The 26600-nt window shown below is 41.1% G+C and overlaps 1 protein-coding gene across 1 annotated transcript in view; it reads left to right on the top strand.

The window, feature by feature from the left end:
• The first annotated feature begins 299 nt into the window (after nt 1-299).
• The window catches only part of MROH2B (maestro heat like repeat family member 2B), a 54820-nt gene continuing 28519 nt past the window's right edge, over nt 300-26600 (top strand). Inside the window, exons 1-20 of the mRNA XM_066252737.1 lie at nt 300-327; nt 1889-1950; nt 3668-3778; nt 4787-4946; nt 5626-5724; nt 8377-8531; nt 11670-11810; nt 12160-12252; nt 12343-12412; nt 14267-14380; nt 15279-15352; nt 16930-17052; nt 17796-17909; nt 18747-18903; nt 19046-19086; nt 20029-20170; nt 20734-20777; nt 22904-23011; nt 23670-23786; nt 26245-26352. Coding sequence (XP_066108834.1) covers nt 300-327; nt 1889-1950; nt 3668-3778; nt 4787-4946; nt 5626-5724; nt 8377-8531; nt 11670-11810; nt 12160-12252; nt 12343-12412; nt 14267-14380; nt 15279-15352; nt 16930-17052; nt 17796-17909; nt 18747-18903; nt 19046-19086; nt 20029-20170; nt 20734-20777; nt 22904-23011; nt 23670-23786; nt 26245-26352 — 2061 coding nt within the window. The remainder of the gene's footprint in view (nt 328-1888; nt 1951-3667; nt 3779-4786; nt 4947-5625; nt 5725-8376; nt 8532-11669; nt 11811-12159; nt 12253-12342; nt 12413-14266; nt 14381-15278; nt 15353-16929; nt 17053-17795; nt 17910-18746; nt 18904-19045; nt 19087-20028; nt 20171-20733; nt 20778-22903; nt 23012-23669; nt 23787-26244; nt 26353-26600) is intronic.

The raw sequence follows: 26600 nt of genomic DNA, 5'->3' as shown, positions 1-26600 counted from the left end.
TCTCAGGTGCTCTGGTCTCCACCAAAGGGACCCTATTTGGTGAAATGCAGCCATTTTGTTGTTCAGCAGGAGCTCAGAAGCAAGAACATGTCACAGTGGTAGACTGCAGTATCCTCCTCAACAGCCGACCACCACTCGAAGTGCCTGGGTCATTGTGCCAATCAAGTGAAGGAGAGACTTTCATTTAGAGAACCTCATGTGAACCTTATATGAGAAACCTACCGACCTGCTTCTTTGAATTTTTAGCCTTACTGTTTCTGATACTTAGGTGCTATCTCTTAGCCTGAAATAGCGAAGCTATGGCTCAGGGCGCGGAGGAGCCTGTAGGTGAGCATCACCATCTCCTGAGGAGCTGGGTGCTTTGTGTCTTTGTAACCACATGCATATGGGGGTTGGGAGATGGTTTTTGTCTCTGTGGGAGGTCTATATGACGTAAAGGTTTTATGGAAAGCTATGCTAAAGTAAGGCTGTTTCTCTCTACTCTCCCTTAATTCCAAAATCGTAAAATCACACTGATTGCAAGTGACCAATGATAGATGAGGAGCCTAAGGTATGCTTGTGCCTCATCCTCTTTAAAAATGAGTAGTCTACCCGAGAATAAAACAACGAAGAAAGTTTGTTTTTGTCAATGTAAGGAAAAGCCAACCCTGTACTTAAGTTTTATGAGTTTATTTGAGCCAAACTGATGATGTATGCTGGGAAGCAGTATCTCAGATACTCTGGAGAGTAACAGTTTTGCAGCTTCTTTTATGCATTTGAGATTAAGGAAGAAACATAAGGAAGAATACAGGAAAGTGGGAGAAAACAAGGCAAGGATTGGATTACAGGATCACTAATAAGATTATGTGCTCTCTTGAAGCTGGTTACGTCTTATTTCAAATTTGTGTTAATCGAGATGCATGAAAACAATAAACAGGCTTTGCTTAAGGCAAAGATAAACCTTTTACTAAAAGGTTATAGACCCAGAGTATGACCACCCAGCATGTCCTGCCCTTTTAGGATTTTATGATCAGAGGACTCTGTAAGGTTCCTTTACTTGACCCCACTTCCTCCTCCTTTTTTTTTTTTTTTTTTTTACCACGCTCTTTAATCTTAAATACTGGAAGAATGTTTTGGAAATATTTTCCCCAGTTTCAAAGTATGGTCGCCTTTCTGCGTTGCCAAGAAGAACTGTGCGAAGGGACCATCCTGTTTGACATGGAAGCTCATGGAAAATCACCACCTCCAAAAATATCTCTTCTACCAACTTGCCCTGTGGCCGAAAATTGCTCCATTTTTTTTTTTTTTTACTTCATTATTTTTTCAGTTTCCCAGAGAGCTTTCTTTAAATGCAAATATTCTAGGAGAGTGCAAGTCAACAACTTTTAGATAGTAATCATAAAAAGACAAGGTTCCACGAGCATGGGACCCTAAGAGAGATGTAGCAGGGTGCGGAGGGAAAGGATTGGGGAGAGGAGCTAGAAGGTGTGCTGAGGCCGGAGAGCTGCATCGCACCATCACCTGCCCCTGCTCGGGGCAGGTGGGCGGGGCTCAGCTCACTGAGCCTGAACGCTGAGGCTTGCTGAGGGTGTGGGGGGCGGTAAGGTGATGCCTGCAGGCAGGGCTGGAGGGACACATGGGAATCGAGCATCTTTTATCTTTCTCTCAACATTTAATTTAGTTTTAAAAAAATACTTAGCATCAGCTGGTTTTAAGTATGTCAAGTATAGGAAATATGAATAAGACATAGTTCTTGCCAACAAAGAGCTAGCAGTTAAGGTAAAAAGGCGAGAGTGGGTGAGAAAAACGAGGAAGAAAGAAGAGGGAGAAAGCGAGAAAGCAAAATTTCTATTGATTGTAATTAACAGGAGGGCCTTTCAGCACATACTTCTTTTTCCATGCATTTTAGAGACTTTTGGAGATATTAACCTCACTCTTGGCATGCTGAACAAGGACAATAATACCAGCAAGGTAAGGAAAATAGAGAAAATTCTCTTTCCCATTCACTTTTCCTAGTCCGGCTTTTGCAATATTTTACACATGTCCTTCTTTGCCTCGACCTCCTCTTTTCTGTCTTCTTGTGTAGTAATCAATTTTTCAGAAAATGCTCTTACAATAAAAGTCACTACCATGTCTAGACAATTACATTTGGCATTTGAGGAATCAGAATATCCAGTTCTAGAAGTCAGCAAAAGAATGCCCCCTTCCATAACCTTTTGCAGGAAGATATGGAAAGAGAGGATTGGCAGACTCAACCTTGTGGACATGTGGATTACAGCCTCCTCCTGCCTGATTTCAGGGCTCCTCTGAGAATCCCAGAAGATCTCCCCTAGTAATCTGTCATGCTAACTCACAATTAGAGGTTCTTACCTCTGGGGTTTGAAGATTATTCTGGCTTTATTAACCTTTTCTAAAACAACAATAGCTACCCTGAACTGAACACTTACTCTTTCCTTTCCAAACAATAGTGCATCATATTATATATACTCCCTCCTCACAAATTTATAAGGTAGGTATTGTGATTTTTATTTGGCAACTAAGCAAAAGGAGGCACAGAGAAGTTACGTGACTTGACTAAGAATAGCAGGACTATAGTCAAACATAAGCCTGTCCGACTCCAGAGTAATGCTCCTAATGATTATTCAGTGTAGCCTTCCTGGGAACGGTAATGCCTAGTTCTTGACACAATGATTCTCAACCCTGACTTCATATTAGACTCTGTAGGCAGAGAGAGTTATTTCACATTTTAAACATAGGCACAGTACCTTGAGGTAGCATGCTTGAGGCTGTTGGAGATTTCAGAACACCTGACTCTCATCTTCCAAAGGCCATGGAGACAAATAAGAGATTTAGAGGAGCCTTCACATACTGCATTGGGTCAAGCCATACAATTCCCAGAGGCTGTAGTTCTATCCAACAACAGCAAAAAAATCACAACTCTGACCCCACAAAGGCGTGAATGAAGCAAGGGCCTATAAATCTCCCTTAAGAACAAGTTTCATAGCTTAGTAGCCTCTCTGAAAATCACACTTGTTCCTTGGTACCGTAGTCAATTCCTGGTAGTAAGAGCAGCAGTTAGGTTGATGGGCATTTCCATTCCCCTGAGTGCTCTACTACAGTGATTTCCAAGAGATTTTGGTTGTCAGGTAGCCCGTCCCTACCTTCAGTTAGACTTTGCAATAGAAGTGCAGTCAATAAGAGACATGGACAAGAGTGTGGTGGTTACCAGGGGTGGGGGGAAGGAGGACATGGGAGGGAGGGAGGGAGAGAGTTAGGGGGAGGGGGAGGGGCACAGAGAACTAGATAGAGGGTGGCGGTGGACAATCTGACTTTGGGCGAGGGGTACGCAACATAATTTAATGACAAAATAACCTAGACATGTTTTCTTTGAATATATGTACCCTGATTTATTAATGTCATCCCATTACCATTAATAAAAATTTATTTAAAAAAAAAAAAAAAAAAGAAGTGCAGTCAAGCTAAAATAGGTTTTAGTATAAACTTTGCTCTATCTGAAAACCTTTGACTCCTAAAGATGTATAATATGTTTGGGAAGCCCCAGTTAAGATGCACATAATCTATCGTGTAGTAGAAATACGCTTAGTTTAATGATGTTATTCATTTGGACTTCATCTGATTCCTTTAGTTTTGCAACACAAATGTCTGTGTATCCTTTGTATGTTCACAGGAAGAAATTTATAGTCATCTCACTTCTGTTATTCAGAATACTGACATCCTGGATGACGCCATTGTCCAAAGGTTGATTTATTATGCTTCTAAGGACATGAGAGACAACATTGTAAGTCTGATTGTTGCCAATGAGTCAGCAACGGGTCTTTAAGTGACCCAACTGCACCCATGTAGACATCCATGAGCTTTTTACACATAACTGCCAGGATCATGTCATTTGTCTTTGCTCTTCATGGTAACTTGAACACAGGAACAGTGCCTGTTACTTACCCTTTCACAGTTGAAGAAACCGAGGCAAAGCTAGGAAAGACATTAGAGGTAATATTACACAGTCCACTTTTATAGGAAGCAGTTGATGTTTAGAGAAATTTTTTTCAAAGTAACAAGCTATGTATTGACAGAACAAATGACTAGAAGGCAGTTTTCTTGGCTCCCACATAAATTTTTATCTTTTCATGTGCCTACTTGTCTATGCACATTGGCATTGTAGCTGAAAAAATTATTTGCAGAAATTGAGTCCTAGGAGAATAGTATTTTCTTCCAGGAAGGATTTTTACTTGTTTACCTGCCAAGGGCACTAAGAATTCATTATTAATTTCAGAGCTTGAGAATTTTCTAGGCAACTGCTCAGCGCCAGGGTTGATGGAATTTATCTAGTTCCCCACTACCAAAGGCTCAAGTCCCTCCAAATAGCTCCAGTACCAAAGGTATTATTAGATCAGGATAGTATTAAATCCAAAGCTCTAGAGTGGCAGCCCCTGTCTTCTCTCATCGTGGCCTTTCCTTCACAGTCATTTGGCCAAAGTGATTCATATCACTCAACCATTACACATAAATCCTATATGTATGGTGCTTGATTCATTAGTGAGAAAATGTACATTGACCCCAAGTTTACAAGATTTCTGTTAAAACCTAGTTTTAAACTGCATTAAAATGACCTCTGCTTCCCCAGCTCCTGATACCTACCCTGAGGCTTTCGCCCCGGGTATGTAAACAGCCCTTCTCCCTCTGATCTCAAATTCGGGAAGCGTACACATACCGCGTACTTTATTTCTCCTCTATGGACTCACCCTGCCCTTCTTCCACTTAGCATTGTCATTCTCCTTTCCTTCTACAGCTCCTCAGAGAAACCAGAATGCTGGCTGGCGAGGTTTTGGTGTCTCTTGCTGCACATGATTTCAACTCTGTGATGTCTGAAGTGCAGAATAACTTCAGGATCCTGGAGCTACCAAATGAGTTTGTTGTGCTCACTCTGGCTGAGCTGGCAACCAGCTACGGTATGGGGGAGGAGAGGGGTGGGTGGAGGGGGTACTCCACGTCTTCCTGGGAAACGAGCCGCCAGACTAATTGGTGAAAACCCCCATGGAAGCAAACAGCAGAAGGGAGAGCATCTGTACCTCGTGCGCAGCTAAGGAACACTGATAGAGGGATCTGGGCAGCTGTGCGTGGGCAGGATGAGCCTGCTGACCACCATGGGTCCACACCGCTCTGACTTTGGCTGAGTCCTCACCCAACCCTACCTCCCCTTTCCTCCGGCTTTGTGTTGGCAGGAGCACATTTTCCACAAGGCACATTCCGCAAACCAATGAATGCTTACGCAAAGGGTTTCTTAAAGATCTTTTTCTACACCACTGTTTTATTTAACAGATATTTATTGAGCATCTGTGCTAGGCCCTGGAAATAGATACAAGCAAGTTCTGATGGAAAGGATGAACATTAATGAAATAATTATCCAAATAAGTGATTGCTACTAAACATAAGTAGGTACAGGTGGCTCTATAGCTAGTACCTTACATTAAGCCAGTCATTCCCTAATCTTTTAACAACAGCCTGGCATCACAGTTGGGGGCAGGAAAGAGAACATCTCTTGCTGTTGGCTTGAGAAGGGGACGAAGAGGAATGGCAGACTTCCCAGTGTGAGGAGCTAATGCCTTTCTCCCCTCCTCCTCACGGTAGCGTCCCAGAGCATCCCCTTTATGATGATGACCCTGCTCACCATGCAAACCATGCTCAGGCTGGCAGAGGACGAGGGGATGAAGGGAGCTTTCTGTGTGGGTGAGTACCCTGTGCTTTCCGCTTTGAGACCAGACTATGAACTGAGCGAATACCTCAGTTTTCTTCTCCACCAGCTCTGTCCTTTCTAATAGCTACCATTTATTGAGTGCCAACCGTATGGAAGGTCCTCTGCAGAGTTCTCTCTCTCAATATTCACAACAGTTCCTCAAAGTAAGTACTTAACTAAATCATTATAAAGACAGGAATCCGAGGATCATGGAAATGAAACAGTTTTTTTTAAGGTGGTGACACAATCAATGAGATGTAGAGACGGCATTCAAACCCAGGTCTCTGTAGCCATCCAATCTATACTCTTGCCACTGCCCTGTGTGGTCCCCATGTCTACTAGCCTCCTTCTGCAATTGAACCACAGTTTCTCTACAATGACTATGAGGGCTTACCTGTTCTTACCAGTTGGCTAAATTTTAGCATCTCTTTATAATGCAATATCATAATAACGATAAATAAATGATCTAATCAAATACAAGCAATCATAAAATAAAGGAAAATAGGTAAACAATTATAGTCCTAAAACCCCTCCACTTTCAAGCTGATATACAAGCACAGTGAGAGCTTCCTGCATGAGTCTGGAGACCTAGACGTTTGTCCCTGTTCTGCCCTGGGCCACGAGGTGTCTCCACCCTTCACTCAACCTCAGTTATACCTCCGAAAACATGAATGAAGTGAGTGCTAAGATCCCTTTCCCCCTTAGCACCCCCACTGTTATTATTCTGTATTATTTGAAAGTCCATGCTGTCAAAAGTGTCTTCTTTACCTACAAGCCAAGGCTTTTCTATTCTATTTTGCCCTTTTTCTCTTGTTCTGTCCTCAGTGAAGGTACTATTTCCATCTGATATATGCTGTACTAAGAATTCACAATGAACCTGGATGCTGCTTTGGGTATTTTATTTAACCCTCACAGTAATCCCATTAGGTAGATAACATTTTTTTGCATTTTTGGAGATGAGAAAATTAAGGCTTAGAAAAGGTAAACAGCTCGCCTGAGAACACAGAAGAGCCAAGATCTGAACTATAATAGCCTGACTCAAGGACTGGAGCAACTAGACTAGATCAGCCCACTTTTCAATACTTTTTGCTATCTCTATTTACTGTGATAGCTGACTTTGTGTTCTGAAAATAAACTTTGGAACCTCTGATAGCATTTCTACTTGCAAAATTAGCAACTAAGAGAGAAAAAGAAAACACCCTAAAATCAGAAATCCTAATGACAATGAATAAGGGAATCTTCTGTCTTTGTGTCATAAAGTTATCTAGTGTCCTTTGGTCCTAAAGCAACTTTTGTCTGATTGCCGCTAAAGAAAAGGTATAAAATTCAACAGCCATCCACCCACCCATCTACCTAACTGTTCAATCAGCAAATAAGCAGACCCTGTATCTGTTGCTTCAAATACCATCAGCAAACAAAACATCATGCCTTCTCTCGCTATACTTATAGGCCTTTGCGACACACACAGAGAAACACACACACACACACACACATGCACGCACAAATAATTATGATAAAGTGTAGCAGGAGGTTATCAGAAAGAGTTTGCAGGGAATGTGAATGAGCAATAAATGGCCAGCTTTAAAGCTAAGACACTTAGCGTCTTTTCTAGAGTTTTCTTTGCAGAGGAGATATCCTTGAGAGAGGAATCAATGAATTTTATGTATTATCTGTGAAAAGGGGAGGAGGAGGGCTGAAGGAAAAGATAATATTATTTAATGCATTTGATGCAAATAAATACGGGTTAGTGGCCCAAATGGTATTTTGTGTAGTCCCAAAGTCTTTTCAAATTTTATTAAAGTAAAAGAGACACACAAGAAGACATACAAATCAAAAGTGTCCAGGTTGATGAGCCATAACAAAGTGAACGTATCCATTTGACCATCACTCAGGTCAAGAAGGGACTTGACTAACACCCTAGGAGTCCTCTTCATCTTTTCTTCCAATCACCACCCTCTCTATCCTCTCACAATCTGGACTTCTAACACCATGGATTCGTCTCGCCTATTTGTGAGATTATACATGCTGCTTTGTGGAGCCATAGTCTCCTTTCACTTTTGTCTACTAGTACCTGTCTACACCAAAGTTTAGTTTTCCATTCTCTCAGGTGACAGGTATTTGGACAGTTTTTCTGTTTGAGGCTATTAAAAAAAAACAATATGAATATTCTTGTACAAGGTTCTAATGCCTATATGAATACATATCTAATGATTATATATATATATACACACACACACACACACACACACACACACACACACACCTAGGAGTGTAATTTCTGGATCACAGAGATCACACATTCAACTTCAGTAGATAGTGTCAAATGGTTTTCCCAAGTATTTGTATCAATTCATACTCCCACCAGCAGTGTGTGAAAATTCCACCAGCACCTTAGACTTGCCAACACTGGACATCGTCTTAGATTTTAGCCGTGCTGGATAGTATAATAGGGTCTCGTTTTGATTTTAATTTATATTCCACTATTATAGCTGAACACTTTGCATGTGTTTATTTGGTGTAGTCATAAGAATTTACAGAAACTATTAACACTACATTTGCTAATTATCAGTACTCTTTTGTCAAATTATTTTATGGTCCTTCCCATCTTTATATTTTTCTCAGTCTTGGTTGTTTTTAAAATGCAGCCCTTGAGAAGTTCAGCAAGGCCATTTACAAGTATGTCAACCACTGGAAAGATTTCCCGTACCCCAGACTGGATGCCAACCGGCTATCTGACAAGGTCTTCATGCTGTTCCGGTATATAATGGAGAAGTGGGCCCCCACGGCCTCAGCCATGCTAGTGAGTGGGGCCTCCGACTAGCTCTCCTTCTGGGCTTTGTCGAACTTCCTCTTTCTTTACACTTGCTCATTAATCTCAGTTGTTTTCTAAAGCTATGGGTTGTATTTTATCAGGTTTATCAAATCTTTTGTTTTTATTATCTCAAATCAATATTTATCCATTCTTTCAATTATTACTTATTGGGTCCACGTGACACATCAGACAGGGTACAGCAGAGATGAATCAGACCAGGAGCCCCACCCCCATGGCACTGACATTCCAGGTGTGGAGAGAACAATAAGCAAGATAAAATGCAAAAAGCCTCTAGCATGCCAGCTATTTCATGTCATATATTAGAATTCGTATTTGGGCTGAGTCACTGGTTAGGAAAAATGACAGTCCCCAGAAATTTCCTCTGTGTGTGGATATCATAGTGAAATAAAATGACATCTAAAGAATTTGCTAGGCTGCTTCAAAATATTATAATTCTTTACAGAGAATATATCACAAAGTGCATATATATATATATATATATAATCCCATCTTTATCTCACTTAGTTGCTATCGTTTTTTAAAGTTGGCTAAATTATATCCTATTTAATCTTCTACTGCTATATTATAAAACATTTAACATTTAGCTACCTTCTCTAGTTCAGTTTTTTTTTCTATACTTTAAGCTAATAAGGCATTTATTTTGCTAACATGCTGGGTTTGTTAAATCATTAGTAAATGTTGAATTTAAAAAATCCCATGGAAGTTTTTTCTTTTACAAGACACCTGAAAAAACAAAATTCAATACAGATTTGATGACTACTTTCCTCACTTCCCACAGGAAGAGTCAGGCAGGTGATGGGGGCGGGGGTGTGTGTGTATATACAGTACTCAGGGAGCACAGAGGGAAGCACTTAACTCCTGTGCTGAGCGCTGGAAAGGCTGTGACATTGGAACTGAACCTATAACCCTGAAGCCATTTACTCCAGGGAAGGTGCATTCCCTAAAGAGGCAGTGAAACCTTCTGAAGCATGGGTCAGAGTTGGGTTCCACACACGCTTGAACCTGGTGGGAGAAGGCAAAAGAGACAAGGGATATAGAAGCAGAAAGAAACAAAACCAGAAAGGTCTTAATCACATAAGGAAGAACCTTGAATACTACTCAGGAACTCGGACTTTTTTTTTTTTTTAAGAAATGAGACACTTTTAAAGGATTTTAAACAAGGATTTGAGTGCCAGAAAAGTCATTGTAATATCAAGGTCAATGTAGATGGGGAGTAGGGATGGAGTGAGACAGGACTATCCTCAGGGGGCTATAGAAACATTCCAGGTTGTCAATGCTGTGAGGGTCAGTTAATGTGCTATCAGTAGTCCAGATCGAAGGAGTCACATGCTGCAAAATAGGTTTGGCAGGACTCGGTATCAATTAGGTATTTACAATGAGGGAAAGGGAAGCATCTGCGAGGATTCTTAGATTTCCAACTTGAATGATCTTGGGGCCATTCATCAAGATGAGAAAAACACATTTGGAGCAATAAGAACAGTGGGTTTGATTTTAGACATTTTGACTTGAACATCTATGGGACATCCAAGTGGACGTATTAATAGGTTTGGGAATATTTAGGGTTGGTGTTAAGAAGAAAAGCAAAAACTGGTTATGCAGATTTGGATATTTGCTTTCTATAAGTGACAGCTGAGTAAACACTTGTGGATAGACTTGTTCAGGAAGACTATGTACTGAATTATCAAAGGGAACATTTTGTAGCCTATAATGAATGTCTCTCCACTGCACTGTACACCTGCAAATGATACCAAATAGTGTTGAATTCAAACTGTCATCAAAAGATAAAAGTTTTAAAAAGAGTAGAGTGTAAAAGTACCAAAGATAGAGTTTGGGGTGGTGGGGGTCCCTATTTAAGGGAAAGCAAAGAAAGAACTCGTGATAGAGAAGTGAGACTGTGCTGCCTAAGGCCGTGGGTAAAACCAAGTGGAATGAGATCTTATAAACTAAGAAGGGAATTTCCAAGAAGCAAAGAGAGCTCTAGAATCCATTGGCAGAGTGCTCAAACAAGAAAAGTCTTGAAAAATATTCATTTCACAGAAATGTGCTAGGAGAACCACTTAGCTAACATAGTCTTGATCGAAATGAAAGGTGGTTGTTATTAGCCATTAAGTGTTGAAGTGGTTTTCTGTACAGCAAAATTTAGCTAATAGAAAACAATTGATCAAATAATATTAGGTAGAAAAAGCAGAATGTAGAACTATATATTAAAGAACAATGTCAATTTTTATAAATTTAAGTCCAAAGAATAAAACATTTTTTAAAAGTCAAATAAAGAACATGTAAAAAATATACCAAACTGTAATTACCTATGAGTACTGTAGGTACCATGTTTTCCTCATCATAACCTTGGGGATTTCTACACTTATTCTTAAGATTTTATTTATTGATGAGAGAGGAGTGGAGGTGGGGGAGAGCGAGAAGCATCAACTCATAGTTGCTTCCCTTTAGTTGTTCATTGATTGCTTGTTGTAAGGGCCTTGATCGAGCAAGCCCAGGGCTTCAAACCAGCGACCTGAGCATTCCAAGTCAACGCTTTATCCACTGTGCCACCAGAAGCCAGGCAATTTCTAAACTTTTATAATCTAAATATCACATTTATATTTTACATGTGCTCATTTTTTATGTCAATGGAAGACAGGTAATAGTAGATTGAGGGGTAAATTGGAGTAGGGAAGAGGAAACAGCAAACCACTCCTTCAGAAAGCTTTGCTCTGAGGGTAAGAAAACAGAAACAGAAATGAGTGAGGATGACAGTTGGTCAAAGTAACATGGAATCAAAGAAGGTTTTTAATATGAAGGAAACTTTATATTTGTTAACATAGTGAAAGAAAGTGACAGAGAGAGGTTAAGGAAATAAGAGTGGGCAGATATTGAAATAAGAATCAGTCTAGATATAGACGTAGATACAAGTAGAAATACAAACATAACTATACCTGCCTTGTGCAATGATGTTAACCTAAACGTTTTCAAACGTTTTATCGAAATATTTCTCGGTTGAAAGCGGTGAGGGAAGTCTGGGGAGGGATCTGAACTTCCCAGTATTCTGAGACATGGACACAAGCAGATTGAAGAGCTAGAAGCACCCTTGCTTTGCCGCCTCTGTAGACTTTGTCCATCGTGAAGGCCCTCGGCCCCACCGTGAGCCTGCTGCTCCATCAGGAGCACCTCTGTGACTACGCCCTGGGCCAGGTGCCCTGGCTCCTGAAGCAGTATAAAGACAAAGAGACTGACTTCCAAGTCACTCAGGTGAGAGTCACACCCCAAAGGAACTGATTCAGGGGGGCCATTGGCCACCATCCTGGGGCACACAAAGTCTCAAGAGGGCCTAAGGGACTTAAAGCCCTGCTTGGGCAGCTGGACTTAAATCCCTCTTGGGAAGTACGAGGTAGCAAGAGGTTGGCACAGCTGGAGGATGAAAATGCCAGGAGGGATGATGAATTATTTTTTCAAGCTGCAGAAGCAGCGGACTAGGTAGAGGGGCCAGATTCACTAGAACAAACTGGTGATTCTGGAAAGATAACGGTTTTGTTCTCGCAAAACAAACATCTCTGCCTTCCACATCCAGGGATTGCCTCCAACTAACCTTTGATTCTAGAGCCTGAAGCACATCCTGACCGCAGCTGTCCTTTATGATGTGGGCCTCCCTAGGGATGTGAGAAGGGCTGTCTTCCTCAGCTTACTCCACCAGGTAGGAAGCCCACTCTGTCCAGTCACTGGTTGGTTTTTCCCCAGTTAGCTGACTTTCACACCTGCCACCTGCTTTTCCCCTCCCGCTCAGGTGTGCAGAGTTCCAGAGCCACCAGCAAAGGAAAATGAAATGGAAGCTTCCAGCTGTTTCCTCATTCTAGGTAGGACCAAGCATCCAGAGAGGTTTTAGTAAAGAGGTGACGAGGTGATTTAAATGACATGACAAGGGTGAAGGGTGTGCAAACTGTCACGTTACTTTGACACATACACACAAGAAATGTTTCTTCAACTCACAATATTCTGTGCCTGTCTCCATCTTACCTGTTCCTCAGAAGAGCACAATATATAAATATAGGGTGACTAGTCATCCCAGGAGATAAGGCTTTCAGTTCTAAAACCAGAAAAGTGCCAGGTATATTTTGGATATTGATCCCTTGTCGAACATATCATTGGCCATTATTTTTTCCTACTCCATACATTGCCTTTTCGTTTGTGTCAATGGTTTCCTTTGCTGAGCAGAAGCTTTCCAGTGTAATGTAATCCCATTTGTTTATTTTTTGCCTTTGTTGCCTCTGCTTTTGGTGTCAAATCTAAGAACTCATAGCCGAGACCCATGTCAAGGAGCTTGCTCACAATGTTTTCTTCTAGTTCTGTGGCTTCAGATCTTATATTCAAGTCTTCAGTCCATTTTTATTTTATTTTTGTATATGGTGTATGGTAGGGATTCAGCTGATTTTTATTTTTATTTTTTTTGCACGTGGCTGTCCAGTTTTCCCAGCACCATTTACTGGAGACTGTCCTTTCTCACTGAATAGTCTTGGCTCCTTTGTCAGAAATTAATTGACCATACACACATGGGTTTATTTCCAGGCAAACCAGGGTGAGTTGGTAACTTTAAGGATCGAAAATGTGTTTTTCCTGGTATTTGGGATTATTTCAAATCATCAAACCCAAAGTCATGCTGTTTTGTCCCTGCTTGTCTCTTAATATCTACTCCCGTCTGTCTCCCTCCTTCACTCCCCCCTGTTCTTGCTACTCTGGCTCCGCAGTCTCACCCACAGCCTGGGTAGAATGGCCAACAGGGGTGGCAGAGGAGGTGCCAAGGTCTTGGGGTCAGGATTCAAAACTGTGTTCCTTCCAACACAGTCCCCGAGGATGAAAGACAAGCGTAATCCTGTGCCTCTCCAAAATATTCCATTTCTGCTACTTCATTGCATGCCTTTTTCTTGTGTTCTAGTTTTGTCCTGATTCCTCTGTTTCTATATTTCCGTTTGTTCTATGCCCCAGCCAAATTAGCTGTTTTACTTTATCTCGAATGAGTTCCAACCCAAACTGCTGCACCCTGACCTCGCTCCCGCTGCGTCCTGCCCTTCCCTATGTGTCTCTTGATCTCCACAGCTGGTGAGCCTCACTCCCACTCTGCCTCCACGTTCACAAGGTGCTCTTGTGTCTCCGTGCCTCCTGGCTTTTTCTTATAAAGGCATCAGCCATATTCAATTAGGGCCACCCTACTGACTTCTGCCAATTCATCTTCTTATTTTAAAGATTTTATGTATTGATTTTAGGGGGGGGGTGTATTGAGAAGTATCAACTCATAGTTGCTTCACTTTAGTCATACAGCAATTGCCTCTCATTTGTGCCCTGACTGGGCAAGCCCAAGGTTTTGAACCAGCGACCTCAGCATTCCAGGTTGATGCTTTATCCACTGCACCACCACAGGTCAGGCTCTGCCAGTTAATCTTGACTTAATTTAACATGCCAAGAACCCACTTTCCAAATAAAGTCACATTCACAGATCTGAACAGACGTGGGCCTACTTAAAGAAAGCTCTCTTAGTCATCAACCTGCCTAATTAATTCTATGATTACCAAAGAAGTAAGAACATAATAAAATCTGACTACCAACCTAAGAATCACTAGGACAATCCTTGTAAAATTTCCCTCTTCCCATTCACAAATAATTTTGGTTGGGGGTGAAATGAGTTCTATCAACACCAGTGTTTCTTAACCCTGCAGCCCATTCCAACCCTGCACACCTGATGGAATTTTTTGATGAACAAATGAGAAGTAATAATGAAGTCATTCGACGGGGAATCTTGACTTTGTTAAGATCAGCTATCAGTGCTGAAGGTAAGAAGCAGGAATGAAGCCAGACGGTTCATTCCACACCAGGGGGTAAGCCAAAGCCTGTGCCTGCGCTAACCCTCTCTTCTGTCTTTGCGTTGTTCATGGAACATCATGTTCATGGGAGACTCTGTCTTTTGGTTGTTAATGTTAAATAGGCATTTTCAGTTACCTCTCTTCTTTTTTCATATTTATGGATGCATTGAATTGAGAATAATCAGTAGAATATTTGAAAACTGAATTTAGAATTTAGAAGATCTAGTTAGCCAGGTAAGTGTCCAATTAACAGGCGGTGGGTGAGAAGAGTGCACAATATTCTGGAGGTTAGTACATTAGATAAAAGTAGAATTGAATAAACTGTCATATTTCATTAAATCCAAGAAGCACATATTTTCATGATATTGGAATATATCTTATAATTGACAGCATTTTAAATTATAATCAGCTGCTACAGTTTTTCTTTTCTGAAGCAATGTAAAATCATGGTGCCTCGTAAAGTTGATGACACCTTGGATTAATAAAATATGATCATTTATTTTTGTACTATATCATAATAGTTTTTAAAATTCAGTTAGCACTAGGACTTATTGAAAAATCAAATAAGAGATACGAAGTGGTTTCACAAAATTTAAAGCTGATCCAATGGATGTGAAGTATTAAATTCACTTTGGACCCTAACTTAATTTTAAACAAGATAAAACCAAATAGAATTAGAAGCAAAGGAAGCAATCGACATCTTGAAAGGGTTGGGGAAGAAGAGGGTGGGAAGGAAGTGAATGACATGAAATGTTCAGGACGGGAGTCTTTGCGGTCGTGCCCCTTAACTGGACCATGTTTTCCTCAACCCCGGGACATACTGTGCTCCTGCTGCGTCATGCCTGTCAATCCCTCCTCTGCCTTTCAGAGCCCAACTTAAGGGATCACATCACTTCAATCGAAAGAATAGTCAAAGTCGTCATGAGTGACCTCAGTGTAAAAGTAAGAAAATTAATGGGGACTTTTGTTTGGCTGGTGGTAGTTTTAGGAGTAAACAGAACAGTGTTGATGGTTTAAGGGTCCAGCTATGAGATTGCTTTATACAGAACTCTGATCAATTCTATTTTTCAAAGAACTTCATTTTCCTCCAAAATATGAACCAAATCCAGAAACAGTTCTAAAGTACATTCAGTTCAAGAGCTTCTCAGCAAAACAAATACTTTTTTCTCGGAGAACCACTGTGCCATTCTATTCAAATAGAGGGTTTAAAAATAAGTTGTTAATTATAAAGATAATGTACCTTCCTCCAAAAAAATAACCCCTGAAACTTGTTCTGTGCCTAGATGTTCTATTTTCCAAGCAGAGGCCACCTAGACAAGCCTTGCACATAGTAGATTGCTCAATATTTCCAGATTATTTGATTAAAATATTTCATGTTAATAAAGATACAGAATTTATGCTAAATTTTTAAAACTCAGCAATTGTATTTTTTGTGTGAAAACCATAATTTGTTTGGATCAAAGCCCTACCTAGAAGTCAACATGAAGAAGAAGAAATTCCCCTAAGAAGCTTTGATTGACTGTGATTGTGTTTAAAATAAAAGTTATGTAATAAATAACAATGGAGAGATTATATGGAAAAATCTGACCCAGTAATTAGCCAAGCCAGTTAAAGAATTAGTAGACGATTTTCAGATAGAATAAAAGAACACAGAAATTTTAAGAAAGGCCAGCTCCTCAGGCAGAAACCGAGAGATGGTGTACTTCTTTTTTCTTCACTTAAGGAGACTACTGGGAGACCTTTTTGATAATTGCCACCATGTAGCTCTGCCTCCCTGTTCCAAATTATTCTTTTCTTCCCACCCTCCATTAAAAGACCCATTCACTAACGAATTAGATCTGAGCTTTCTATCCTCCAGGGAAGCAATCTGATAAACTAATTGAAGCCAAATTTTTAAAAACTTGTAACACAAGTTCATAATCCTTTCTTCCGATCCCTAGGGTGAGATATATTTCAGAATTCATAATTTTTCAGATTTTAGAGAAACATTACCATGACAATAGCTCACAGTCAGAACCATTAATATTTCTACAAGAAAATGTATGGCTGTCCACACTCCATAAAATAAAGACTACAAAAAGCTTTAAAACAGTTCAGTTGGGGTTTTGCAACTAATGAGTTGGCATCAAATTTTTTTAAAATCCCAGTTTTTAGGGTTGTTTGAATTTTGAATTTGTGGATAAGGGATGTGGACTTTTACTTCAATGTGCTAGCTTTCACTGAGGATTTTAAAAGTGAGGCAGTGTAGCCCAAAGTTACCAACATTGCACAATATGTAATAGAATATATTTCTTGAGATCTAAGGAGAAAGATTTTGGTTAAGGGGAGCTTTTTGCTGGCCTTTTAACCATAACCTATAAATTACTTCCTGTTCCATCTATTGTAACATTATTCAGTTTATTCTCTTTTTAAAAAAAGATTCCCACTAAGTGACCCATGAAGGTTTAAGAAAAGGAGAAGTTAAATTTTCATTCTGCCCAACATAGTAAAATGTTGCAAATGGGTTTTTCTTACTTTAGGTAAGAAATTCCATCCTCCTCCTCATCCAAACCATGTGTAAAAAATGCTACATCGAAGCCCGGGAAGGATGGCCGCTGATCAATTATATCTTCGCCCAGTTTGCAATGTCCAACAAGAATCTGGTAGGAAGAGGGTGCAGTTTCTGAGTGTTGGCCTGTAGCAAGTACAGTGGACTCAACTGGGTTTTAAAAGAAGTGGGGGGGGGGGTTCTGCTTAATAACTGATTTGGAAGTTATATTTCATTCTCATCATTTCTATTAATAACCTTTTCAGCCTCTGTGTTATCAGTTTCCTTTCACCTGTATCACTTCTGACTCATACGAAACACAAGGTAGTTAAACCACAGTTTTCCCTAAGGAGGAGGCAGGCTGGCCTCCGAGGCTTGGGAGTGGAGGAGGGAAAGGCCAGGGAAATGTATTGTTTAGAGGAAAGAAGAGACAGCAACCAGCTCAGCCTCTGTTGGAGGAATGGCATGAGAAGCGTGTGTGTAGGAAGGATCTCAGTGACCTCAGCAAGCTTGTCACTACTGGAAGTACAGTCCTCTCCACTTGGAAGCATTGTCTTTGACATTTTTTGAAAAAAACGGCAAGGGCCTGAGAGAGGGAGGGAATATTTGCAGTCCCAGGAGCCTCACAATCTTTGCTTTTCTGCTTCAGTAGGGGTGTTTTTGCTAACCCATTCCTCCAAGAAGCATTTTAAAATGAGCAGTCAATGCTGGAAATGCAGATGGCCGGGCTCCATGGCCCCTTCAGTTGAGTGACTGCATTCTTCACCTACCTCAGAGTCTGAGAACACACCCACATCCAGTCAGAGAAGACCCACAGGAGGGATTATTAACATGTCACCCGTTTCATGTTTTCTAAAGGAGAAACCATCAAAACCCAACTCCCACGAGGATGAAAAGGGAGAGAAATCTGTCCGAGAAACAAGCCTTTTGATCTTAAAGATGCTGGACCCACTGGTCATTGGGATGCCTGAGGTAAGGGGTCTTTGTCACCCCTTACAGTCACCTAGGTCACCTTTCCAAAGCTCTGCCCATGCAGCAGCAAGGACACGAGTTTGTACTCCATGGGTCCTCAGCTTTTCAATGTTCTGACTACAGGAAGGTGGCAAGATACTTGGTGCATACAGTAGTTCCTTAAACACAGGTTTAGAATTGATTGATTAATTAATTAATCTCACATAGGGATAGCAAGTAATAGTTTTAAGTACCTGAAAATAATACTTCTCTTCTTTCCCTAACATAGCGAGACGTGTGATAAGTAGGGAATGGTGATTCTAATGCAGTGAAAGCTAAACCTCCCCATCCGTCTGGGGAGATGTTAAAAGCACACGTTCTCAGGCCTCCCTTGAAGTTTAATATAATCTGGACTGCAGGGAGAGGAGCCTTAGGCTCTGTTTTCCTTAAGCTGAACAACCAGATAAAGGATTTAGTGGTCAGAAATACCCAGCACAGCCAGGAGACAATCAAAGGCCAGTATGAGTGGACCAAAGGCTCTGTCTGGATGGAGGCACTTCCTACAGTGCCTAGAATACTTCCTCACAATGAAGAATCCACCCTCCTGCCCCAAAATCCAGCAGCAACCCCAGATAAAAACACCGGCCAACACTCACTCCAGCCAGCAGCTGGAGGTGGACGTGCTGTGCAGAGGTTTTGTTTAATGATTTCATTTTGCTTTGGTCTGAACCGCAAAATAATAACAAGTGGGGAAAGGGCAAAATGTTTCTAACGCAGAGGGGTAAACACAGTAAAGACCAAGGAGAAATAACGGAAAAGAATAAGCAACGCTTGTGCCTTGGCCTGGGTTTCCCGCAGGTACTGTGGCCAAGAATCCTGACGTTTGTGGTCCCTGCAGAGTACACAGGGACCCTGGACTATCTGTTCAGCATCATCAGAACTCTGATTATGGCGGAGGAGAGGAAGAAGAACAATGCCTCGGAGTCAACAGCCCTGGTCATCTCTACGGGAGCTGGTGTGTACACTCAGAAGCAAAGCAAAACATTTAGCTGAGGCTCATTCACAGAAAGGCTGCAGGGCTTTGAGCATATACCCAACCCCAATCGGAAACTTTCCAGCCCCCACAGCAATAACGAAAGCTGTTTTCTCTCTTCTAGTGAAACTTCCGTCACCACAACAGCTCCTGGCCAGACTTCTGGTGAGTGAGTTCCGAAAAGCCAAGTGGGGTAAACGGAAGCCGATGGCGGTAACTCAGTTCCAAATAAGTGCTAATAAAAATTACATAGCTGCTCCAAACCAAAAGAAACACCAAAGGCATCATAAATGTTTTGCTGTACTGATGACACTCGTGAAAATTTTTCATTGGCAAGATTATCCTCTCACTCTGAAATGCTTGTTAAACTTGATGATTTTGAAACAAGCACAGGCTAAATTTGAACCACGAGTACCATTCAAACAGCTTCCACATCTATTGCTTAAGACTGCATTCTTTTTTTTGTCCCCCATGTGTTATTTACTCAGGCACTATTTCCACATGACCTTATTTAAGTGTTGGTATCTTTTGTTTATTTCTGCTCTTGAATAAGTGAGAATAGACTGTGGAGGTTTACGAAAGATTAGCTAATGTAGGATTCAAGGGAATCCAGGACAATAGTAAAAAGGAAAAGGTAGGTGGCCTTTTAAACACCCCCAGGCTGGCCCTGGCCAGTTGGCTCAGTGGTAGAGCATCGGCCTGGCATGCAGGAGTCCCGAGTTCGATTCCCGGCCAGGGCACACAGGAGAGGTGCCCATCTGCTTCTCCACCCCTCCCCCTCTCCTTCCTCTCTGTCTCTCTCTTCCCCTCCCCCAGCCAGGGCTCCACTGGAGCAAAGTTGGCCTGGGTGCTGAGGATGGCTCTGTGGCCTCTGACTCAGGCACTAGAATGGCTCTGGTCTCAACAGAGCAACACCCTGGATGGGCAGAGCATCGCCCCCTGGTGGGCGTGCCGGGTGGATCCCGGTCGGGCGCATGTGGGAGTCTGTCTGACTGCCTCCCCGTTTCCAACTTCAGAAAAAATAATAATAATAATAATAATAAATAAAATAAAATAAAATAAATAAATACCCCCAGGCTAACCAGCATTTGCTCTTCTGTCTTTCAGGTAATATCTATGCTTGCCAGTTCAGGGAAATTATGTGGGGCTGGTGCAATAGGACTTTTGAAGATACTGCCTGAGCTGATTCACCCCAAATTGGTAAAGCTATGGAAAACACGCTTACCTGAACTCCTGCATCCTCTGGAAGGTACAAGGGAATGGGATCAGGTCTTTTATCCAAAAAAGACAAAAACACAGAAAAAGGAGGCACCACTCCTCTGTCTAAAGCCATTGGTTCATTCCAGGCAATAAAAACAATGCACTTGACATACAAAATAGACAGCTATATTTTTTCCTTGATTGCTCAAGTTCTATTTCTCTACAAAACACTTGTACTACAAGAAGACCTGGTGGGCAACATCCTCAGCAGGAACTTTTACTTTTGTGCTGGCCTTTTCCTTGTGCTTAGAGAAACGCTATTTTGGTATTGTCCTAAAATGTTATTACTCATCCATGTTAGAATGTTAAAATACGGTCATTTCGGTAGTTCCTGTTGAAATTAGCAAAGAGCCTAGAGTTTTTCGTGGATTGAAGACCCTCTGCCCATCTGACAACAAATAATATTTGGCAACATGGTAAATTTCATCTGAAACAACCATCCTGTATAAAAACAAAGCTTGAAATGCAACTCCAGTGTCCTCTGGGGATTTTGCAAGGGAGCTATTGAGCCTTGATTTTGGAAGCAGTTATTGCGTGAATTTCTTTTTCTAGGAAAGAACATGAGTCTTGTGCTGTGGGAAACCATGCTGCTCCAGGTAAGGGTAGCACCTAAATTAACCGTTGATAATGCAGTGATATATGTAATCAGCTACAGTTACCCATCTGAACCAGAAAGAACTGCACTCCAAAGGGCAGTAATCAACATTTCCTTTACTTCGGAAAAGGACTGGAATGTTAGAGGTCATCATGTAAGAATTATGCTCTTTAAGCCACCATACCTTGAGCAACAGTCTCCAGTCTCCAATTTGATCAGGAGTTCAGATAGCTTTGAGTGTTTCATTTGCGAATATTTTTCTCTATGTCTTTCTTAAATCTTCTCCTGTTTTCGGAGATATTTTTCTCTCCTTGCAATTGCATTCTTTTACTATTCATTAAAGAAACACAGGCTAACACCATTTTCACTTCTATACTTCTGAATACAACTTTCCTCCTCTATCTGCTTCTCACTGTCTTTTTCCTCATTTCTAAAAGCCAAAGGGCCACATTGTACCCCGTTTGCAGAAAAGAATCTTCCTTTTCTCACACAGAACTTTTTAGATTTTTGCAACTAAAGAGTGCCTCAAAGGATGATGAATGCCCCAAATGGCAAATTGCAGGCAAGAGTCATACACTGGACGCACGGGAAGGATTTTGATTCAGGAGCCCACAGGAGGTCAAGGAGCCCGTGAACAGGGAGCCTTTCCTCTAGCAGGATTTCTGTTCATAAACCACCCAGGCAGGCATTACATATGACTTTCTTTATTTTTTATTTTTTTTTGGAACTTTTTTTCAATTACAGTTGACTTTTAATATATTATTTTTGCACTGATTTTAGGTGTACAGCTTAGTGGTTAGACAATCATATACTTTACACAGTATTCCCTTGATATTTCCAGGAGCTGCCTGGCACCAAATATAGTTATTACAGAATTTTTTACTATATTCCTTATGCTGTTCTTTACATCTCTGTGACTGTTTTGTCACCGACACATGGCTTCTTTTAAAACGTCAGTTTCCAGTGACCTCTCCAGAGCACCCCCCACCTCCCATCGCCCCCTCTCGTAGAATCAGAAACTCTGGGGGAGCTACGTGAGAATAAACATGCTGTATAAACTCCCACAGGGATTCTTACCCAGTAAGAAATGTGAGAGCCACTGTCTACTCTCCTGTCCTTAATTCTAGGACTCGCCTCTTCTCCTTGTTCGTGTTTCTTTTATCTGCCCCACACCCATCAACCTTCTTTAAAACAACTTTTCTTACTGGAAAGGAAGGTTCTTTCTCTAAAAAACAAAGCCTTGAGAACAGTTTTGTCCTCCTTCCACTCTTGAGGGCCTCTTAGCCTTCTCTGCAGCTGTTGGCATATGCCTCCTTCCCTGAAACTTCCAATGCTGTTTAATTCTTTCTCATCAAAGAACGCACTCCCTGCATGAGTCCCTATAAAGAAAATGCGTGCAGATTTTTTTCATTGGCTTTCATATTTAGTGTTCTTTTCTAGGCATAAAGTAGAAAAAAACATGGAAGAAATAATAGATTTTAGAGACTGCAATGGATTTTGTCCTCCAAAAAGACAAAAGCGCCTTTTGATATATTGTTCATGAAGAAGGACATGAGTTCAGATGACTGCCTGTGGCCTTGGCTCAGAACAATTGGTGACAACACTAACAATAGTTACTAGAGTTGAAGTTAGTTCAAAGTACCTGTGTATCTAATTGGTTCTTTAATACATTTATTTCTTTATTCCAGAAATGTCCCTTTTCTTTTAGTATATAATAATGAAAACTAGAATTGACAGATGGAGTTTGTCCAGATCTATTCACCACTTGAAAACCAGTAACTTCAATTTCAGTATCAAGATAGGTTACTTTCTTTTAAATCTTTAAGCAATTTTTATTTAAGAAGCTAAAAAAAAAAAGCACTTACATAGAGTGACTTCCACATTCTGTGTAACTTATTCTTATGGGAATTAGAAGCATAACAGAATATGGCTTTTAAAATAAACTAAGATGAAAAGTTCCAAAGTAACTAGTAGTTTGTTTTTTGTTTTTCATTTTTCTTTTTTTAATGGGAAACTGAGTCATCCCATTTAATATATATTTATACTTTTGAAAAATAAAGTAACAGAAAAGTACCAGGAAAGCCCACTAACATGCATGTTATGTCTGACTTCCACCTTCTACCACAGTTGCTCAAAGAATCTTTATGGACAATCAACAATGATGCCTGGACCATTCAACTGAGTCGGGATTTCAACCAGCAAATGCGCAGTTACAACAACCCCTCCATTGAGAAGGTTGGTATAAAGCTAAGGGGCCTCAGCTCTACCTCGTGATGTAAAACGTCTGCTCGGGTCTCACTGATCTCCACTGCTGTGAAAAAGAGGGAGGAATTGCTAGGAAAATGCTATCTTGTCTTCAGCTCATGCCTGGCCAAAAGTTACCCTGAGGGCCGCAGCCTTCTGGGAGGAAAATGAAGTACCATGTCTGCAAGATAGATAGATACAGGGCTAACTGAAAGCTAGGGGTCTGTTCTGGAAAAGGAAGAAGGGTGAGCACTGGGCAGCAGATAGCAGCCCCACACAGTACTTGGTACACAGCCCAGGTCACTGGGCCAGCTGTGTGAGGCCACCTACCGAAAAACACCTACCACAGTTTAACAAAAACGTAGAGCTGAAAGGATACTCAAAGGCTGGATCTTTCTCCCCTCTGTCCCCGGCTGGCTCTGCCTAACCCTCCTCACTGCAGCCATCCATTCCACATGGGGTTTGAATCCACTTTCTGCTACTCACTACTTACGTAGTTTTAGGTAAATTACTTACCTCTTTGGAGCCTCAGTGCACTCACCAATGAAGCAGAGATTACACCCAACTTTGAGGACTGTGGTATTAAGAGGCTTCAATGAGATAAAGTACATAAAGTCCTCTGAGTCTTGCTTTCTAACCTTTTTCCCAGAAATTCCTTTGGAAAGCCTTGGGAACCACCTTAGCATCCTGTCAAGACACAAACTTTGTAAGCTCACAGATTGAGGAATTTCTGATCGCTCCCAGCCAACTCGGGAACCAACGACAGGTGATCTCTCCATCTCTTCTTATGACAATGATAATTAATTCCATCCAGAAAATCTCTGGCAGTCTTATGATAATGTCTTACATATCCAGAATCATCCATGAATACACTCAGAATAGCCAAACAGAATTTTCCAGAAAAGTGACACATCCCTGTTTAAATATCAGTGCTTCATTATTTAACCAGGTTTGTGAAAATATCAAGGGATGAATCTTAATCATCCTTACTTAACAAGACTATCTTCAATATATTTTGACATTGGCTTTATAACGAAGATGATCACAAACATCAAAGTCATTGAGTTTATAAGCTGAAAGTAACTTTATATACCGATGGTCTTCAAGCTGGATAGAATGTACGTACACCTGGAGAGCTTTTGCTATTCCCTGCCCTATCCCGGGCTGGATAGCACGTGAGAATATGGAGGAAGGAAAGGACCACCTATGAGCCTTACAGAATAATTACTGGGTTGTGTTACAGACTCTCCTCAGAAATTCCAAGGATTTTTTTTTGGGGGGGGGGGGTTCTCTGCTATTAAATGTGCAGAGACCATTAGACTTACTAAACTTTTGAAACTACTTTTTTTAAATTTTTTATTGCTATTATTTCTTTTGTCCTTGTCAAACATTCAGTTATCTGTTACTGCTCTTGGTATTGTTTCTAACACCATTTTCCCTACCCTGGTTGCCTTTTTAGTTCTTCTGTAGTAGCTGGGAAATAAAATAAACGTGTTTTAGATACAAGCATACACAGTAAGGCTCTCATGTGAAGTCTAAAGATTTCACAAACTTCCAAAGACAAATTTTGTGACATCCATTTGAGCTCCTCGAATTCCTTTCTTACTTCACTTCAAGTCACTGAGAGTGTCCCGCACACTTGAATTGCTTAGTAAGTGGTCTCTGAATGGGTAAGGTGTTAACACTTAACTTTCTGAATTCTGTGAGCCTGTTGACTTTTCATCTCTTAGGTGTCACTCTCACTCACATAATGCCAGAGCTCAGATTGTGGGATCGAGCTAGATGGATTCAAATCTTGGCTTCCATATACTATCTCTACTCCTGAGGTTCACCCAAAGTAAAGTAAGGGAAAATAGAACACTTCTGGAACCTCTATTCATGGAGCAGTGTCAGCGGAAGAGATTAGAGGCTGAGCATTGTTACTAAGAGGACTGGAGAGAGACATGGATCACCGGAAGACAGTCGGGCATTTGTGCAGATTGGAGGGCCCAGTTGTGCCGTCATCCTCTACTGCTGCTGATGGTCTCTGTGGGGTCACCCTTTTTTCAGTAGCATCCAGAAGACCAGGTGTTGGCATAGTTGGAGAGTCAGATTTTTCCAGAGCTTGGTTTTGCCAGACTTAAATGATAAAAGGATAATGACATGTAGAAAAGTTGTGGGAGGACATGGGAAGTTTGGAGGATGAGTGGGGAAAGGAGAAACGCAAAGCATGATGGGACGAGAACACAAAGAGGGATAAAGACACAGAGAGGAGTCTGTCTGAGGCCTCGACCAAGGAACACAGCAATGTCAAACTACGAGCATTTGAGGAATTTTTCTAAGCATTTTCTGGTGATGGAAGGTGTGTTGCCTGGTACCTCAGGACGAAGTACAGTGCTGGTTCAGACCCTGGTAACACTGGTCTAGCCCCTGGGTTCTCTAGCAGAGATATGTAACCAAATAAAATATAACAGGATTCATGAACAAATCATCAGGAAGGTACCATTGTGAAATCAGCCTGGGACAAGAGAGGTGGACAGGGTGGATGATGGATAAGAGGGAACATAATCTTAGAGGGTAAAACAGGAGCTACCAGCTTTCAAAAACTTAACCATTTAAGATAAAGCTTCAGCAACAGAGTAATCCTTTTAAAATGTCAGTCAACTCAAGCTCAAAAAACCCTGCCAATCTAAGACTAAAAATCCAAAACTGAGTACATCTCAGAAGGTTCTACCTAAACCAACCTCTACCTCCTCTTTGACCTCCTCTTGCATGGCTCTCCTTTTTGATCATTCACTCAACCCACCTCAGGGCCTTTGCACTTACTTTTTCTCTATTTGGAACTCTCCTTCCCAGATGGTCCAATGACTTGCTTCCTCACTTATTTCGGGGTTCTGCTTCATGTCACCCTGTTTGTGAGGCTTTCTCTGGCCACTTTCTTTAAATTGCAAACTCCCCCCAACCTGCAGCAACTGTGCCTTTTTATCTATTTCTCTTTTCTCTATAGCAGTTATTGCTATCAAAATACTATATATTTACATTTACTGAATTTGTGTTGGTTTAACGTCACTTCCCTGCCACTTCCCTTGGTTGTACACTCCACAGGGATGAGGAATTGTGTGGGCATCTTTTTACATCTACATCCCCAGCACCTGGAAAAGTGCCTGAAACAGTAGGTGCTCAGTAAGTGTTTGCTGAATAAATGAACAGATAAAGTCAAAATCACCCATCTTTTCTGATTTTAGGGAATAACATCTATTTTAGGATACTGTGCTGAAAGCCACCTAGATACTGTTTTAAAAGCTCTTAAGACATTCCAGGATTGGGAAAAGCGTTTCATGAATCGATGTAAGGTAAAAAAACAAACAAACAAACATAAAACCTCACTCCTCTTCAAAGCTTTCAGTCATATATACATACTCCTGCCCCCAGGTATTTATTCCAGGTCAGAACCTGGGCAGGAGCCCAGGCCTGTAGAATGACCAGCTAGATACCAACCATTTTCTGTCACTGATGCTGGCCTGGAGGTCCTGAGGAGCTGTGGTGTGCCTAGGTTTGTCCCCTCCAGCTGCTCTGGCCTCGTGAACAGTTTCCACTGCGT

Source organism: Saccopteryx bilineata, chromosome 1 (genome assembly GCF_036850765.1).
Source record: "Saccopteryx bilineata isolate mSacBil1 chromosome 1, mSacBil1_pri_phased_curated, whole genome shotgun sequence".
Lineage (NCBI taxonomy): Eukaryota > Metazoa > Chordata > Mammalia > Chiroptera > Emballonuridae > Saccopteryx > Saccopteryx bilineata.
The sequence above is the reverse complement of the archived record's forward strand: the minus strand, read 5'-3'. Positions and strand labels throughout refer to the sequence as shown.